The sequence below is a fragment of the Phlebotomus papatasi genome, chromosome 2 (genome assembly GCF_024763615.1).
Source record: "Phlebotomus papatasi isolate M1 chromosome 2, Ppap_2.1, whole genome shotgun sequence".
NCBI lineage: Eukaryota > Metazoa > Arthropoda > Insecta > Diptera > Psychodidae > Phlebotomus > Phlebotomus papatasi.
The window spans coordinates 96,703,771-96,724,105 of record NC_077223.1 but is presented as its reverse complement, the minus strand read 5'-3'; the positions used below and the strand labels follow the sequence as shown (position 1 = coordinate 96,724,105).

The window sequence follows — 20,335 nt, the reverse complement described above, 5'->3', positions numbered from 1 at the left end:
AAGCAAAAAAGTCCTTTTGCATCAAAACTTCTCCAAACGATTCAAATAGTACAAAAAGATAATTAATTTATAAATCAGTGTTATACATGCTGATAAAAATCAAATGAAATATTCATAATTCGGTCCCCTCTATAGTGTCATATTGACGAAATTAGTCGCCTCGTAATTTATGATGTGATGGGAGGATGAGTGTATGAAGTTAATGGAAATTTGTGTGGTTGTTCCCCTTTTACCCTCCAGATATACCCTCATGGAATCCTTAAGGATTTGGTATCGACATCCACTCAATAGAAGACTTCTTGGCACAGATATCCTGCTTTGCGTTGTCTTGACAATCATAGGATTTGGCATGACCCTAATTTGTGCCGTTGTCCTTCACTACTTTAGGTCTAAGACTCAAGATCAGGCGGATTTTCCCAGAAACTGGGCTGTTGGCTCATTGATAGCCTTCCTCGTCGTTGTGGTAATTATTCAAGGAAAATGTCTACTCTCATCCCTTCCCCAAAAGTGGCCCCAAATTTTATCAACCTCTGGCTGAAAAGGCAAAGTGACGAATAACGTGAAGAGATTGCCATAAAGTTGTCCCTTTCTCTGGTTTTTGCAGGTTCTCTCCTACATTCTCAACATTTTCTTAGTGGTGAGAAGTCAAATAATTCCTTGGTACACTTGGTGGCAGAACAATCGTCGGGTAATACTGCTTATGGAGTAAAATTGCAAATTGTCTGATGGGCTTTTCCACATCACTGGGTATCGTGTGAAAGTTCAGTGGTAGAAAAGCTCAGAAAATGCCTCACAACTTTTTGTTGCGGGTGTGACACATTAAAACAAGCACAATTATTACTCTACTTTTCTCTTCGAGGGGTATATATAGAAATTAAAGGGGATTTTGTGAATTTTTGGGTTTGAGTTTGAAACTTTGAATTAAGGGCTGTGAAGTTGGGGATGGTATAGAATAAAATTTAAGACACTTTTGCGTATGAAATCCTGCCCACTTTTCTCACTTTCTCCCTGTTCGGTGTGAATCCCTCAAGAAAAACGACCTGGGTGAAGTTGAGGAGGGTTTTCCATAAGGGGATACCCAAGAGGAACCTATGTACTTTCTGTGAAAAGTTGTAAAACATTTTTTTATCACTTGATTCTTTTTCACGTCTTACCATACTTTTGGATAGAAGGGAAAGGTGTATTCAAACGACCGGAAAATACGAAATACACTTTCCCTTTTTCTCATTCATGCCAAAATATGTTTATCGCACCCATCCAAAGACAACGTAAAAACTCACTAAATTCTGTCACAATAATATTCCATATAGGAGAAAACGGGGCTTAATTACTTGCAAATTTTAATAAAATCAAGCCTCGCACACTGAGCAGTAAAAAATTAAATTTAGTCATTAAAAAAATAAAATACAGAGTTTTTCAATGAATCAATTTATTGTAGTATACTTTTGATCTGTTTTAGTCGACCTTCAAAGTGATTTATAATTCGGCTCGAAACGGTTGTGAACCGATTCGTGTGTTAAAAATCTGTAATTTCGATTTTTTTTTGACTAGAGCCTAAACAGTTGGAGATAGAGACTTAAGATCTTCGGGGCACCCCTCATAAATCGACTCTGGGACCATTACGACCACAGAGAGAAATCCGAAAAAGTGAAAATAACGTTCCGGAAATGTTTATTTTACCCTGCAGTATTGATCCGAAATCTGTGTAAATATTATGCTTTATAGGTGTATTAGGGATTAAAGTTAACCGTTTTTATGTTAATTTTAACCTTAAAAAGGTGTAAAATTAACACTAAAAAATGTTGATATATTTTTACACCTGAAAATGGAAACCTAAAAAGTGTTAAAGTTATCAGGAAAAAAAGTGAATCGCACCCCCGTTTTTTCTCAGTGACAGTTCAAATCGTTCCAATCCATACTATGCTATCTCAGAATGACAACTTTTCATTAGAGCCATTTGAAGTTGGCAATTTCCTATGCTGTCCGTGTAATTTTTTTTTCAAAAGTCTCAAATATCTCGTTACCCGAACATTAGATGACTATCAAATTTTCACTAGTTGTAGATGTCGGTCCCAGGAACAACATAACTTTCGGAGTAATATAAGGCTAAGTCGACTTAGCATAGTATGGACTGGAGCCGTCGATTAGCATTCTCTTCATTTTCTCCCCACTTATTCCTAATAACGATTCTTCACGTTCATCAAAAGTTTAAAAAACTATAGAGAGCGCATTTCTCAACCGTATGCTATTATTTTCGGGCTCGTTGGAAATGTCTTGAAATTTTTGGTAAGCAATCGGTTATGAACCGGTAATGAACAGCTTCATAAATAAATAATAATAATAATAATAATGCTGGCACAACATTCCATGAATGAACAAGACCTTCCCAGAGTAGGGTGTCAATAAGTCCTGACACGAGTTCTTAAAGTGTCAATAGGTGTTCCTTTCACCCTACGTACACTACTGACTATTGAAACCATTGCCATAATTTAAATTATAAATTTATCCGAAAGATCAACATACCAAAAAGCTGACCACGCCCAGTAAAACATATTTGAAATAGAGATGGCAAAGTCAAGAAACCATTTTCATAAAATATCGAACTTTTTAATCCCGTTCAAAAAGTAATCTTCAAAAAATTTTCCAAAACAGGCCATATAATTTTAGATTTTAGTTCTTCATTTCGGGTAAGACATCCTTGTGTCCTAGTCTTCCGAATATGGATACTGAAGGATCAGTCCAAATTGAATTTCATACAATTTTCCTTCATTTTCAACAAGGCCTTCACGTAAGGGGAGTTCGGAAGGTCCATTTTTATTTTTTCTTATACAGGAATAGGGTTGTCAGTCCCATGCCCCGTGGAATCAAGTGCAGTGAAGCTCACTGGATGCAATCCGAACACCTTTAACGCCAGAAAAAATCCTGGTGACCTAAAGGGGCTTCGAACCCGGGACACTTGCATCATAGAGCGAGTGCTCTACCACTTGATCCATCGAGTGCCCTAAAAGCTTCATAAACAAACACTAATTTTCAAGCGAGATTCAATTAATGTTACTGTATAGGCTTTTTTGGGAAATGTTTTGAGTGATTTATGAATCGGTTCAAATTGACTGTGAATCGGTATTCAACCGATAAATAATTCTTTCCCGAAATTTTATTACTCTTAAAACTGTTTTGGGGTATCTTTTGAGTGATTTGTGAATCAGTTTGAATCAATTGAGAAACAGTAAACCGTAAATAATGCGAAAATACTTTTGAAGTATAGCATCTAAGTCACGAGTTCAAGCACTTCGCAAAGCCTGGGACGCTTTGCCACTCTTTGTTTTTTAAATCGTTACTTGAACTTATGTTACTAAAACGTAAAGGCTCCCTCAAAAACTTATCACATTTGTATTATTAAATCGTATTGAGATATTGTATTACAGGTAATCATTTTTACAATGTCAATTCTCGTATTGGAAGAATCCGCTAAGTCCGTTGTCTTGTCTGCCCAGGAGCGCCTACCCGTAGTGTGGATGCTTTTTCCATGCTCCCGGAGTTGTTGGGCGAAGGCGGTGCATTTACGTCATTACATGTGAAAATTGTCTAAATCAGATTTTTGCACCGGGCGAGACTCGAACTCACAACAACTGCGAGTCAAGCCGGGGATCGATCCGCCCAAGAGCCAACGGTCTTACCTATTGCACCACTGAGATCCCCATCACATTTTATAAGTCTATTTAAGTTCAGTTCTCCAGTATTTCGTACTTGCTGTAAGTTTCTAGGTAAATCTTCCATTAATATTATGTTAATGCTTCCTAATTTGATTACCATACCTTTCACATTTGACTAAAAAAGATTCTGAGGATAATGAAGCCCTGCCCTCCCCTACATACTCAAACGCAGAATGATGTCAACCTAGCAGCAGCGTTTCTGTCTGCAGAAATAAATTAGTCCACGATAGAATAAAAATTCGTGAAGTTTCTCTTAAATTCCACTCAGAGATAAAAATTTACTGTCACACGGATTGAGAGACAGGAAATTGCATGGAATTCAATGATGAAGATCACAATCATCAGGAAAGCTTTCAACTCTCTGTTTCTCAAAATTAAATGTCTTATTTTGGTGCTATATCAATTCCTTTTAGAAGAAATGGAGAATTGAGAAATATTTTAATTAAAAACCAAGACTTATGGTTGTAATTCTATCAATTTAACTAAACATTATGTCCACTATTAAAAAAAAAAAGATTTGAAAATAATCTTCGATGACCCTATTTTAATTTAAGAATGTTTCCAAGCGTGAAATGCAATTAAATGTATTTCTTACTCTCAATCTGCTGCATAGGAAATTTGTAGTTGAATAAGGAAAAAAGAACAGGAAAAGTGATATAGGAGCTATAATAGATTTTAAAATGTTATGAATAAGCAAAGTTTCGAATTTATTACTTTTATATACAAAAACAAATATATTGTACCTGAATTTAATATTAAGAAAATTATAGGACAAATTTCTACAAATTTTGTAAAACTTTTGAACTCATCTTCCTTGTATTATTTACGTTTCCACAGATCATTTCCGAAAAACTTGAATCCCTATGTTCAGTAATAATCTTCTTAGTTTGGGAGCTCTCTCCAATTGAGTTCTATACTATGCCGATTCGAAGTTATATCAAACACTGAGAGAAATCCAAAAAATTAAAATAACATTCCGGAAATGTTTATTTTACCCCGCAGTATTGATCCGAAATCGGTGTAAAGGGACAGATAATCCTAACCGGCTTATGTAGGTGAGATTCTTAACGTGAGATAACTCGGAGTGCATGCAAATTCGATTTGGAGCTGAAGTTGGGAGACGCCATTCAGTTATCTTGAATCAAATTCGTGAAATTATACAAATTTTGTATTTAAACCAAAATATCAAGGATTTGGATGAACTGGCACAAAAGTGATATATGGGTGAAATGTAGACCAGAATGTTCTCTATAATTTTCCCATAGAACATGATCTCATCGATTACTCAGAAGCCAAGATAAGCGAGGTTTTTTGTTTCTTAACTCGTTTTTTCATCCAGAGTGCCCCAAGTAGTCATTTGTTGAGCTTCAACTATTTCAAAGAATTGTTGTATTTTGTGGGACTTTCCATTTAAAACCCTATTTTAAGTGTCTTGGTGGAGTAGAGGCAGTCAAATTGGCATCTGAGTGATTTCAAAGCGTTTTTATGGGAAAAATCATTTTTTTTTCACACTTAAACGGCAAAATCGGAGTGATAGCGTAGTCTGAGCGGAAAATGATGTATGGACGAAATGTAGAGACAAATGTGTTCTACAATTGTGTCGAAGTAATCATCAAAATCGGTTTAGCGACAGTCGAGATAATTGAGGTTATGTGATATTGAAATTGGTTTTTCGACTGTGGCGCCCCTGGTGTTGGTCCCACGAAGTTCAAATATTCTAGAAAGTTATAGCATTTGGTGAGATCTTTCGTTTAAGCCCTCATTCATCAAAATCGGTCACATAGAACCGGAGATATGATTTTTTGAATTTTGTGAACTTTGACCCCTCATATCTCCGGTTCTGTTTTAACCACAGCGCGCATACGCACCATTTTGGAAACGTCCTAGACTGGACTACAACATACTAAAATTTCATTAACTTGCACAATGCCGTTTTTGAGAAAAGTGACTTTGAATTTCGATGAATTTTGACGCTATCACAGCGCCACCTGTGGTGACTTTTTGAACTTCCATCTGAAAGTGCTCATCGAGACGAAACCAAAAAGGTAAAATTTAGGTCGCTATGTTAATTAGAACCGGAGATAGAGGCCGGTCAATGTTCGAACTTTGACCCCTTATAGCTCGGGTCAGGGGTTATGGATCGACTTAAGGTTTTTTTGTTTGATAGGTATAATCAACGGCTACAACATACTAAATTTTCAGCCCGATGCACAATGGAATTTTTGAGTTATTTAACTTTTAAGATTTAAAAATTTTCTTTTTAAAAAAAGCGCCCCTAGCGGTGGTTTTATGAACTTGCGATGTTAGAAGGGGAAGTGGCATTTCACGAGAGCTTTCCAAAAAGCCCTCACTTTTTAAATTCTGACAATTAGAACCGGAGTTATGGCCATTTTAAGAAATTTTTTTGGACCCTTATAGCTCGGGTCAGGGGGGTCGGGGGACCCTAAGTTTGGTATTGATGGAAAGCTCTAAGGCCCAGCTATAACATACTAAAATTTGAGTCCGCTGAATGCCATAGGGGCGGAGCTATTGAGAAAACAAAAAAAGGGGGGTCTTCAAAATGTCGGAAGGAGGGGTGGGGGGTGGGGGGTCTATGCACCAAGTTGCAATTTTCACCCGATATATAACCTTTGCCGAAAACCGCAAGTCGATATCTTTTTTAGTTTAGGAGCTATTAAGCTCCAAAGAGCGGCCGGCCGGCCGGGAACGTAACTTAGCCACATATATATTCGGAATCAGGAAGTGGCGAAACACATTTTGGCCAAATTTGAGGTCGATCGGACGACATGAAATTTTGTTAGGATTATAGTAGGTGAGATTTTGTTAAGAATCTCACCTGATATTATGCCTTTTAGGTGTATTGGGGGTTAAAGTTACCCTTAAAAAAAGGTGTAAAATTAACATTAAAAAATGTTGATATATTTTTACACCTAAAAATGTTAAAGTTATGAGGAAAAACAGTTAATCGCAGTTTTTTTCTCAGTGAAGAGAACTTAAACTAAAAACCTGTCCGTTGGAAGTTCGAAAATTTAAACTCATGAGTTTAATAAAAGAAAATGAGTTTACAAAAAGAACACTGACATAAATAAAATTCAAATTCAAATTAGTCATCCTTAATTTCCTCAGAATTACCCCTTTTTATTGCAGCACATGCGTTTACGCACTTTTGTTATCTTGACGATTGAAGTGTTAAGAATATCGAAAGTTCGAAATGGAAGAACAGCCAGCTCTAAAGCGGAGAATACGTGAACTTGAACTTTAGACTTCCGGTCGATTTTCTAAAGGTTATTACTGGACAAAGTCGATTTTATGATCTACATATAACGGTTTTTGGGTTAGATTAGTAAAACCAGACAAATCAAGATTTCTTGAAAATTTCATGAAATTCATCTCTGTGAGACAGTAATTTCATGGAGGAATCATAATCTTCAGTCCTGGAGGAATATCAAGGAAGAAACTGGTGAAATCCAGGAGAAAAAGATCTCTGCGATAGGCATCTTTCGTGCTTTTCGGAATTTTAGCTTTTCAAGGATATTATCTTTTCGAGATTTTAGCTTTTAGTGATTTTGAGTTTTCGAAATTCTTACTTTAGGGATTTCGACTTTTCCGGATTTTCGATATATGAAATTTTGACTTTCGGGATTTAGGTTTCTCGGGATTCTGCCTTTCGGGATTTTGGATTTCTGGGTTTGGACTTATCCGGATTTTCGATATATGGAATTTTGACTTCCGGGATTTTAGCTTTTGGGATTTTAGCTTTCGGAATTTTGGCTTTTCGAGATTTTGGATTTCGGGGTTTGGACTTATCTGGATTTTCACTATATGGAATTTTGACTTACGGGATTTTAGCTTTCGGAATTTTGGCTTTTCGGGATTCTGCCTTTCGGGATTTTGGATTTCGGGGTTTGGACTTATCCGGATTTTCGATATATGGAATTTTGACTTCCGGGACTTTAGCTTTTGTTATTTTAGCTTTCAGAATTTTGGCTTTTCGGGATTTTGGCTTTCGGGATTTGGGATTTCGGGACTTTGATCAATTCAGGATTTTGATTCATTCACGATTTCGGCTTATCTGGATTTTGGCTTTTCGGGATTTCGACTCATTTGGAGTTTGCGATTCCGAGATTTTGGCGTTCGTGGTTTTGTCCAGCATCGTATTTCGTATTACATCAAAAAAATAAGGTTAAAAAATTCGTAACAATTGTAATTTCCCATGTCTATCGCAAAGCAACTTAAAATTTCATTCTCTTTATACCTAAATTTATCAAATCAAATCAATTAATGTAATTCTACGATTTTCTGCATTAAGATAATAAATCAGAATAATATAATATTATACCCCACATCTATATAAATTTTATTAAAATAAATTCATATTTGCAATATTCGTCTATATGTAATTTCTCTAATTAATTTTCTTGGCATAGACTGCAATGTGCAGAATGCAATTTAACTTAATTTTAAATCGAAAAGGATGCTTTACAGACTTTGAATCAAGTACGAAAGAAATGAATAAACATATGGTTTAAAGCACAATTCGAGGTCATTGTGCAGAGTTCAGCGTAAGGGGCAATGAGATGGGGTTTTTATTGAATTTAGGCGAGGGGTTACTTTATACTTTACGAGGACAAGATCAATTTTACTTTCTTAAATGGTCTTCTCGTCAGTGCAAAAAGGTCTTTTGAGGACTTTATCCATTAAATTTCGACAAGAAACCCAACAAGAATTCTTTCTACGTGTTTAGTATATGGTTTTATAGCGTGATGAAAGTATTCTTGATTTTGGAAATAAAATGATCCACTCATCAGCAGGAAATTCCACTTACAAAATATGCCATTGAGAAAAGTGTCTTATAAAGATGGGCAAGAAAAATAAAAATGTTTTATAAATGACGTAAGTATTTGGGCGGAAAGTTTTATGCATCGCCTATTAATGGGTCTCATTCAGTATTATTGAAGATCATTAATGTGGTCTCCATTTCTGACCATCTCATACTAAATTATTGCTTTTCTTTTGTGAAATATTACTGCTCGTCCTCAATATAAAGGGAAAGCGATATTTTAATTTGCAGGAGAAGCCGAAATATTATAGGCATTTGAAAAGAAGAAAGCCCTACTGTCCAAATTAAATAATCAGTGTGTAAATTAAAAATTTGCTATTTGTTAAATGCTAATTTCATTTAATATTTACAATCTCTTCGCAAAATTTCAATTAAGGAACTGTGCCAAATTTTGGACATGTTCCATGTAAGCCGCAAATTGTTATGGCGCTGGCACAACTTTTCAATTTAAGTGGAATTTAGTCGATTTTTATTTACTTTTTGGTCTTTCTAACTAAAATCAGAGATATATAATTGTAGATTTCTGTGGAATAAAAATTTAATTTGATATTTGCATTTTTGCATTCGATTTTTGAATTTGATATTGTTTTGTGCACAAAATAGGACACCAAACTTCTCGAAACCCTTCATCTTCCCAAGGATTTTTTAGAGTATATTTGAAAATTGCATGTTTGAAAAGGCAACGTTCACTGGTAAAAATAAAAGGGTCAAATTGACCCTTTTCCAAAGGATGGATCATATTTGACTCTTTGAAAGGGTCACCAGGTACCCTTCGAAAGGGTCACGATTTTGACATCTATTTAATTCCGGAATAAACGAATAAAAAAACAATGAAAAAGTGATCTTTGGTGTTCGCTCAGATGAGAGAAATATGATATCAGTAATAAGTTTACAATAAAACATGATTATTCGTGATAAATATGCATACTAAATTTCAAGAGATACAAAAGTGAACCTTTCAAAGGGTCAAATACGATCCATCCTTTTGAAAAGGGTCAATTTGACCCTTTTATTTTTACCAGTGTTCTTTTACTTCTATGGCATTGTCTAGAAATTGAAAAACCTAAGTATTAATTGAATTTCGAGAAACAAAATGAAGTGCTCGATTTTTCTAAGTGTCCGAAATTTTTCACAGTTCCTCTAATTAAAGTAATCCTGGTTAGAAGCTTTAAAATTAAAATTAACAGTAAAAAAAAGTTTTTACATTTATAAATCAGCTTGGCAATTGTGTAATTTATTGTGCTTTATCTTAAAGGCATAAAAGAGATAGTTTAAGATTTAAGACCTTACCCAAGAAACAAAATACGTAGCTGCCTTATAGAACCAAGTATTAAAGAAGTCTTTTAGTGCACTTTTAAAAGACTTAGGGTGAGAATTTTCTGTTGAAATTCCTATAGAAGCTCTTAAGATCCTTAAGAGTGCGTCACTTTACTTATAGTATAATCTCAGTGATGGAACCAAGAGCGTTATAAGCAAATAAAAAGATTTTTGGTTCTATAATGCCTTACTTAGGAAAATCTACAAGATTCTATTAAGAAAAAAGTACGTCTTGAGTAGTCAGAAAATTATAGTTAACTTTAAGAGACCGATTCAGATATTTAGAAATTAATGAAATATCTTTAAAAAGGAAAGAATGGCACTTTAATAATTTACCAAAATATGAAAAATGTTTAAACCAACGTTAAGTTTCATTGTAAAATTTTTTCGAAATACACAAATTTAAAAAAAAAATAAAAATAGTTAAACATTCTTTATAAGAATAAAATTAAAAAATATATAATATACATATAAAACTTTTTCGTGTTTGTTTATTATTTTAATTAACTTTTATAATCAATTTGGTAATATTTATTGACGACAATGTAATTTTTAGACTAAATTAATTTCTTATTTATTTCCAAAAAATGTTTATCGCTTGCAAAATTTATCTCACGCATTAACTATTTTTCGTCATAAAGCATATGATACAGCACTCTGCAAAACTTTCAAGATTGATCCTAAATAATCGGAATGACCAGAATGACTGTCCACTTTGTATATTCAATTGCTATTGATTTTTGGTTTTATTTACTAATCCACAAAATGTTTATTATTGTACCATCATTGTGACCGAAATACTGTTGAATTGTCTCATATTGATGGTTATGAGCTTCAAATAAAAATGAGTGATAATTATCAGAACTATATTTTACTGGTAATAAATCCCAAATGGCAATACTCCTTCAAACCCTTTGAATGCTATGAAACTCAATTTACTGACAATCGCACATTTTAATTTATTAAAATGAAGTAATCGAAATCACATCTTATTTTTACAGTCTAAAAAAATCCACAGAAAAAATCAGAATTAAAATAAAAATGAATTAGAAAATTGATTCACGTATTTTTATACTATTTTTCCTATCTAAAAATATTCAATAAATTATGAAATAATAATCCTTGCAGTGCAATAAAAAATGCAATAAATTAATACTGAAATGAAAATTCACCATACTGATTCACAGAAAAATATTATATGAGTAATAAAATTGTTTATAGTAAAAATTTATGTTTTTGAAATTTTAAGTATAATTTCGAACTAGAAATAACAGACTGAAATCAATAACATAGAATTCTATTGCATATTGCAATAATTTACCGCTACAATTAAAAAATAATCTAAAATTATATAGCAATAGTGGAGACTGGGGCAAAATTTGTCAAAACGAAAATTTCAATATTACCTTTTCTAAAATCAAAGAGACTGAGGCTTAAAATTTTTATTATAGATAGCCTTCATGAACCTTCTTAAATTTACAAAGTCTCAAGGGATTCAAGGAAGGATTATGTAAAATAAAAAATAATGACATTTTGAGCCCTATTTTTGGAATATTTGGGTTACAGAAAATATCATTACTGATTAGCTCAAGTTAAGCACATTTCTCATTAAGATAGAGAAAAATTAACTTCGACAAAGTTGTAGAGGAATAAATTTCCTATAAAAATATGTCTATTTGATATTTTTAACGTTTGCGAGAGTAAAACGTCACAAATTATTCGAAGACTGACAAAATTTGCCCCAGTAATTTTGAGAATTTCCACAAAATCGACTTTTAGAAAATGACTCGAAAATCACATTTCTTTCGAGATAGAGGAAAATAGTGTTCTGCAATGTTGTAGAGCAGTAAATTTCCTATAAGAATATCCTCATTATAACACGTTTAAGTTTTCTCAGAGCTCGTGAAAGAATTAAATATGCGTTTTGACAAGTTTTGCCCCAGTCTTCCCTACTGTTAAAAAATTACTGGATAAGCAGAAACGCTGTTAATTGTCGCAGGTGCTGGTCCCAACTCAGTTTAAAATTAAGCATACAGATAAAGTCATTTCCTAAACATAATACATTCTAATAACATAAAATAAACATTAATCTACCTGTCTATTATGCACGGTTTCATTGTTATACCAATACGGATATAGTGACATAAATTAGAAATTTATTATTATTATTATTATCTACAAACAAAATCTACTTCGATTTGTTAAAATTATTGTGCAATTTAAATTATTTCAAAGTATACTTTTACGTTTATATCGTACATGCGGTAGTAGAGAGATGCAACTATCTTATTTATTAAAGCTCTTTGTAACTCACGACATCAGAAGACTTTAATGGTAACTTGAACACTAAAACGGCAGAATGAAAAATTCACACCAAAACTTACATATTTTGCACATACTGTACATTATGAAGTACGTAAGTACTACTTATAAATGCAGAAAGGTTTTAATATTATCATTTTGCATGTCTTGATTATAAGAAGTAGTTTCACAATCTGCTGAAAGCTCCTTTTAGTAATTTAACCCTCCACTATACAGATATAATCAATTCTATTCTTTCTTATGATCTCCTCAACTCGTTCAACATTTGCGGTTACCTGCACTTTGACGAGTTTTAAGGAGTCATATATTTTTAAACTCAGAAAAATACATTTTTTTTTCCGACAAATTTCAAATTATTATTTCCTTTTAAAATTAAGAGAATTTTTACAAACTGAAAAAAAAACAAACTCAAAATTTCTTTGAGAATTTGAGAATGTCTTTTTTTATTTAATTTGATACCTAATTTGATTTATTTTGATCTGTCTGGGAAGTATAAAAGTAAGTAGATTTTTTTATTTGAAATATAAAAAAAAGACTAGATTTTAGCATATTTCGTGCATTTAATAAGAGCGCCTAAACTTGTTGAAAGGTCCTTTTAAACACATTCATTTTATTAAGGATGGTCTTTACCGATCAGACATGGTAGACCGGATCGGTAAAGACTATCCTTGTTCTAGAAATAAAGAAAAGCTTACAAACAGGGGGGTATGAAAGTCACCCGCATGGGATAAAGCCATCCGCACTTACGGTACTAGAAATGCTTAAGATAGGGGAGCCGCTATCAAACATACATCTTAACAGAAAGTGAATTTAAATTCTTCCCATTAATTCATTACAAACTCCATTATTTTCATCGAGTAACTATCTAAGATAAGAGTTTGTCATCCAGAATTTAAATTAAAAGAGATAATGGAGAAAAATATTATCAAAATCGATGTGATGTCAGGCTTTTCGTGCGCCACTGCGAGTAAAAACTTTGCATGACTTTCTGCGAAGAGCGAAAAGAAAAATTAAATGAATACCTACCTCTATTGGGCTATTTTCACCAAGTAATTGAAGGACTAAAATAGATAAAAATCCATTCTATTCAGAATTCGAATATCAATTACACTAATATGAATTATGCAAAATCGTTCAATATAAGGGAAAGTGCTCTCCCTTCGAACGTTCATGCCTTCGAATAATGTGATTTTCCTTTTACTTTGCCTAAGTAACTTACACATTTACATTAAATATTAGTTAGCTTATTATCAAATTGATAATTATGTGTAAGACTCTTAGGAAAATAAAAGAAAAATCACGTTATTCGAAAGCATGAACGTTCGAAAGGAGAGTACTTTCCCCTACTTGTGATGAGCAATGCTATCACTTTATAGCTGTCACTTCTAAATTCTTTTGCAGATGGAGGTGGGGCTACTTTGAGCTGTAGGGCTAGATTGTTATACGACTTTTTCGCCTATTTATAAATGAAGCTGGATCTTATAATAATTTTATTTACATCCACAATTATTTTGTCTATCAAAATTACATAATGTTAAAATCCAGTTTCTATTAGAAATATGAGAAAAAATCGTATAATAATGTAGCCCCACAGTTCAAAGTAGCCCACCTCGACCTACATGTATTCACATTTATTCGTATTTTATAAAAATTGAAAGATTTATAATACAAAATTGATATTTATTTGGCTAGGGGAAAGCACGCTACCTTCGGACGACTCAAGCTTCGGACAATTCAATTTTTTCTCTAAATGAAAGTTTTTTTTATAAAACAAAAATTATTTTCTATAGAAGTCAAACTTTAGAATTAAGCACTAGGGAGTTTTGTAAAATAAAAGTAAGGGGAAGTGGGGCACTTTTGAAAGTAGGGCACCTTTTAAATTGGGATTTTTCTCCTATGTTTAAGTGGAAGTGAGCCATATCACAATGTTATTTAGCTTCTCAATCTGTGTTATTTTATTTTAAATTTTATTTAAAAATTGGTTAAAAAAATCCCAATTTCAAATGTACCCCACTTTCAAAAGTGCCCCACTTCCCCCTAATGCAAAAACAAATGCTCTAATATTTCGGAAGCAAATAATATCCCCTTACGGTCTAGATTAGACCACTTTCAAGAATGATGATTGAAGTAGTGGTTTAATTGTTTAACCAGAGTGCAGTTTATCCTCAACAGAAATGCACTGGAGAGTTAATCAAAAGGACACACAATACTGGAATATCAATGCAATATGGTCTTCCCAACTGTGTTGGAAAATCAAAGAAAATTTGTTGAGACCATTTGCAAAAGGTATCTCTTTTAAGTTGGATTCCGAATTAACCACTTAACTGGGGTCTTAAATGCTATTTGGTTTTGGATGGAAAATCTCATTTTGTGTTCATGTGGTTGTCTTCCTGCTGTGCCATTGTCCTACGGCTCTCCTACGTGAATGAATTTCCTGATTACTTAGCGTTGGAGTTTGGGTAACATATTTTAGGGAACTTTTTTATCCGGTGCTTTTTGTGAAATTTGAAGAAAAAGTATAAATCATCCCGATGGCACATGGAAAAAATTAAATTTATTACGGAGTTTAGATTGAGAATAGAATTTATTCAAGTGGTTCTTATTCATTTCTTGTCGACAGTTTTTTTCTTTTCATCCCAGAGTGGTTGGGGTTGGTGAAAAGTTGGCAAAAATATCTGGAGGGAGTGTGGATAAGTAAAATCACACACCCTTCAATTGACCATGTCTCTTAAGTTGAATTTTCCGGGGATGAGAATGAAAACTTCAACACAATTATCACCACGCCAAAATCTCATTCCCATATCCTGACACTTCCTTGGCAATTTCACTGAAAAAGACGAAGTTGGGAAGGAAAGAAAAAAAAAATAGGCCCACCCTCGCAATCTCATCCCCGGATTTTTGTCTAGTACAGAAAATTGCTTTTCCTTGCCCGAATGGTATGCCCTGGGGAAAATTGGAAAGGAAATGGTTCTTTGTTGTTGAAGAGCCGCCAGTGACTTGACAAATTTCTTACTGAATCCCTATAGCTCCATATGCATGATTAACCATGAGATTTTTCTTTTCCCATTCACTGCAACCACAGCAAAATTCCTTGTGCGCAGCTTCCCATTTTCTCACTTCCTCACTTAAAGATGATCTTAACCATTATTAATGACACTCCACATATGTGTGTCACCTGCAATTTTGGCCAATTCAATCAATTTTCCCGTGTTGCGAAGAGAGAAAATCTTGTACAGCGGAAAATGTCTCAATTAATTAATTGAAGGCAATTATACTGCTCTAATTCATCCAATAAATCATTTATCATGTAACATCCTCCGGCAAACAATCAATAATAATTAAGTAGCAAGGGGAGAAAAAGTAAAATTAATAATCAATTAACTCCTCACTAAATGTAATCATCAACAGAGGAAAGCAATTAATGTAAGCAAATAATCAGAAATGACAATCGTCAACAATGAGGAAGATTGTTCATTTGTTTCAAACGCTGGTTACACTCATTTATACACTCTGTATATAGAATAAATGAACAAACCTTTTGATAGGGGGACGTGGGGCTACTTTGAGCTGTGGAGCTATATTGTAATACGATTTTTTCGCATATTTCTAATGGAAACTGGGTTTTAACATGATGTAATTTGTATTTGTAAATTGTGTATCTAAATAAAATAATTGTATACTTACTGAGAGAAATCCGAAAAAGTTTAAATAACATTTCGGAAATGTTTATTTTACCCTGTAGTATTCATCCGAAATTGGTGTAAATGTTATGCTTTATAGGTGTATTATGGGTTAAAGTTACCCTTTTTCATGTTAATTTTACCCTTAAAAAGGTGTAAAATTAACATTAAAAAATGTTGATATATTTTTACACCTAAAAAGTGTTAAAGTTATGAGGAAAAAAAGTTAATCGTATCCCCGTTTTTTTCTCAGTGCTGAGAAAAAAAAACGAGGTGCGATTAACTTTTTCTTGCTCATAACTAACACTTTTTAGATGTAAAAATATATCAACATTTTTCAATGTTAATTTTACACCTTTTTTAGGGTAAAATTAACATGAAAAAGGGTGAATTTAACCCCTAATACACCTAAAAAGCCTAATATTTACACCGATTTCGGATCAATACCGCAGGGTAAAATAAACATTTCCGGAATGTTATTTTAACTTTTTTCGGATTTCTCTCAGTGTAAGACCCAGCTTCATTTAGAAATAGACGAAAAAGTCGTATAACAATTTAGCCCCACAGCTCAATTTAGCCCCACCTCCCCCTAATGCTAGAATTTATGTATAAGATGTAAATTAAGGAAATTGTTCAATCGGCTAACAAAAGTTAAAACGCAAAATAAGAAGCAGAACATTCAACTTATTTTGTTCGAACATTGTACGAAGTCCTATTCACTTCGACATTCTACTTTGCATTTTCTGATTCTTACAGATAATTCATATGTGTACATAAAACGTTTCAATACCCCTCAAGTAGTTTCCTATACTACTAGAAACTTAATGTAACGAAATTGTAAGTTTTCCTATACAAAAATTCATTCAAATTCCAGCGCTTGAGTACACTTACATAAAACTTACGTTTTATTATACAGTAGACTCTCTCAAATGGGCATTTGGGACAAAATGTCATTCGGTTTATCGATAGATTTGGGCGTCAAAGCCTTTGTGAATTCCACAAAAAGCGCTAAATTATAAAGAATCACGCTAAAATAGGAAGAACTACAGCGAATTTGAGCAAATTAGCTTCCTAATTAGGGGAATGTAGGCAGGCTTCGCACGTGTGAGCTTTCGAACGATGCGAATTTTCTCTTTATTTCCAAAGAGTTGGTTCCGCATTTCTTAGACATAAGTTAAATATTTGTGAACCTTATCTTCATTGTAAAAATAGGCAACCAAACCCTTCTTTCCTGTGCTAGGATCACAAATAGAAAATTGGCCCAAAATGGGTAATTTTGATGGCGCACATTTCATTTAATTTCCCATAGTTAAACTCATTTCTAAAAAAAATCACTTACACAGTGGATGAAGAGTATACTTGAGATGATATTTACGTAATAATTTTTTTGCATCGAAGGGAAATTATTTTCACGATGGCGGAAAATTCGCAAGTACTACACTGTGTGTGGTTTCAAACACTGAATATGTGAGCGTTCGCACATCTATCAGACAACTCCAGCTTGAAAATCCTAACCTCACTAAAGCCTCATAAGCCACAGTGAGACATTCGTGGTCATTTCCTCTTCGACAGGCGTATAGTCTCCTTCCCATCTCCAAGAGACAACGGTTATTGACAGTGTGAACCGTGTCAACATCTTCATAGTCGATTTTTCGATATTCATTTGGAAGAAAAAACAGTGAAAAATATGAAAAAAGGATTTTAAAAATCTTCTTTTAGTGCAGTGATAGTTTCCGCGGGTTCACGGGGGTACAGTATAACAATCGGAAAATAATTTTTAATCGTAAATAAAATTTATTTCGAGAAAGAAAGGAATGACGAACCCAAACCCCCATCATGTGAACGCTGTCCCCGGGGGCAAGAATCGCACAAATCGTCATATTTTTTTCATTTTCCTGTCCAGGAAAAACCAACAATTCTGTGATAGTGAACTAGGCATGCATAGAAACCTACAAGATCAGAGAATTTCTGGTGTAGTGCAATTCACTGCCCATTTTACAGTTTAGTCAAAAAAAAGTCCTGAATATGAAGCACGAAAAAAATGTGCGAAAGCTGCCTACAGTCCCCTAAACGTGAAAATTGAAAATTGTCAACAAAATTTTTCGCCCGATTGAAAAAGAGCCGATTGAGCGAGAGCCTAGTGTACATCTAATAACTCACCAAAATATTTTTCTAAACTTTTTCTTTAAACGATTATATAACTTTTCTCATGATCTATACATTGTTAGCAGCTCGCCCAGAGAATTTAGAGATCGTATAGACTTTCGTCACCCATGATAACCTTCTATGACTCTTGATCCTCTACCATAGCTTTACTGTAAAGCCTTTACAACTCAGTGAAAGCTAACCATTTTTCAACCTCTCACACTGTTCTAAAAGGTAGTGTAATTTCAATACAGCAGAATCTTGTGTTCTTACATTCCTGGTTAATACAGCCGGAGAAATGACCATTTCTACCGGTTTACTCTGAAAGTTGATCACCAATGCTAAGACGGCGGTGGACGCTGAAAACTACACAGTGTCTTATCAAAATGAAATAGGGGAATGTAGGCATAACGCACAGAGTGAACCTTCAAACAATGTGAATTTTCTCTTTATTTGCAAAGAGCTGGGCTACCATTTCTCATCTCGTTTCATGAGCTTAATAAAGCTATCTTATGGCTACGAAATGACGAACTAGCTCTTTACAAATAAAGAGAAAATTTGCGTTGTTTGAAGGTTCACTCTGTGCGAACCATGCTAACATTCCCCTAGTACTTCAAATTCGAAAGCTTTGTTGATGAATAAATTTATCAATCTCTCTATTCGGAAAGGTGTTCGAATAGAAGTGGATTCTCGAGACATTTGCACCAGATTGAGGATTCTATTTTTTAAAATGATATGTTTTCGAAACTAAAACGTAAATTTTCCTTTGAAAACTTACCGCATTTTTGTTCCTAAATTCTTATGAGAATAATTTTTATTTTTGGAACTATCTGTGCTTTTGTCACAATTGTTACTAACAGCGCCAACATATTACACAATTCTTCGTTATTTTGGAAAGATTTACGTTTACTACGAGAAATTTTGGTTTCCGTTTTAAAATTTTTACTGCTGGAACTTAAAGAGAGAACAATTATATAATCGACTTACAGTAGAGTTCCTCAAATTTGAACTCCTCAAATTTGAACGAAGGTTGAGTTCAAAATGTAAAATTTGAGGTTATGTGAAGAAAGTTTTGCGTGGAGTCTGAATTAGAACTATTTTTCTCTTTTGTTTCCTCAATATTATCGTATTATATTAACTTCCTCAGCAAATTCCATTTCTTTAACAATAAATTGCATTGATAATATTCGCTAATGTTATCTTTTTTAATTTAGGGAAAGTGCATTTCACATGAATTCCGTTACATTTTTGAAAATATCGTTCAAATTTGAGGAGTGAGAAATGTCATCTACACCCCCCAAATGTTCAAATTTGAGGAACTCTACTGTATTTTCAATTTATCACCGCACTGGAGCTTAAACGGTAAAAGATATCAACTTCCGGTTTTCGGTTAGCACTAATAAAAAATAATATCTCAACTCGTTTTTACCAACCCTCTCCATTTTATCCAAAACCATGTTTTTTCAGTTTTTCTCAAAATTGCCCCAACCTTTTTCAATGATTTTCGGACATGTTTTCAAGGTAGTCCAGATAAACTTTTCGTCCAAACATACCTATGACCGGAAAATTCGCCATTTTGAATTATTGAAGGTCAAAGGTCAATCACTTTGAAAGGCTCATTTTTTGATCGATTTGTTCAGTTTTCTAACCATTTAAAATTGTTTTTCGATTTGTGAATGAATTGAATCGTTAATAAATCACATCAAACCAAGTAAAATAAAGTATAATTATCAAAAAATGCAAAATTTTATTATTTATCATCACTTTTATATGCATAAACTGACTAATGCAAACTTTACAAATGTGTAAACCCACTTTATATCTCTCAAATGATACAATTTCAAAATATAATTGGTTTAAAAAGAAGTCAATTGTACGTATTTGACCATTTTAGCATCGAACAGACTGGGCCATTGCTCTTTTAATCGATTTTCAAAGAAGCAATGGAGAAGTGATATGACACCTTCATTGGTTTCGATTAGAAAACTCACTGAGAACAGCGCCATCCAGTGTAAGTAAAATGTCCAAGGCGAGAAATATTTTCAGTTGTTCAAAACAATGTATTTCACATTATTCACAAGTAATTTATACTAAACTTTAATTTCACTAATGCCTAGACTCATTTTAAATACATTTCAAAGCTTTTCACAAGAGTTTTATGAGTAAAATTTCCTTTGTTGTGATTTTTCCTGGCATCAGCTGATTTCGATGGTGGTCGATGATATTTCGAACAGTGCATTCAAATAGAAAATGTTAACGGACTATGTGATATGGAATTGTCAAGAAAAAGCAATTGACCGGGCAATTGCTTTTTACTT

The 20,335-nt window shown here is 33.5% G+C and overlaps 2 protein-coding genes across 2 annotated transcripts in view; both read left to right on the top strand.

Annotated features, from left to right (window-relative positions):
- The window catches only part of LOC129801094 (E3 ubiquitin-protein ligase MARCHF3-like), a 94,772-nt gene extending 93,897 nt beyond the window's left edge, over positions 1-875 (top strand). The window contains exons 4-5 of the mRNA XM_055845854.1: positions 241-463; positions 605-875. Of these exons, the coding sequence (XP_055701829.1) occupies positions 241-463; positions 605-709 (328 nt within the window). The 3' untranslated portion in view covers positions 710-875. The remainder of the gene's footprint in view (positions 1-240; positions 464-604) is intronic.
- LOC129802577 (protein yellow-like) overlaps positions 1-20,335 on the top strand; it is a 325,562-nt gene that overhangs the window by 131,086 nt on the left and 174,141 nt on the right. The gene's annotated exons all lie outside the window — the stretch shown is intronic.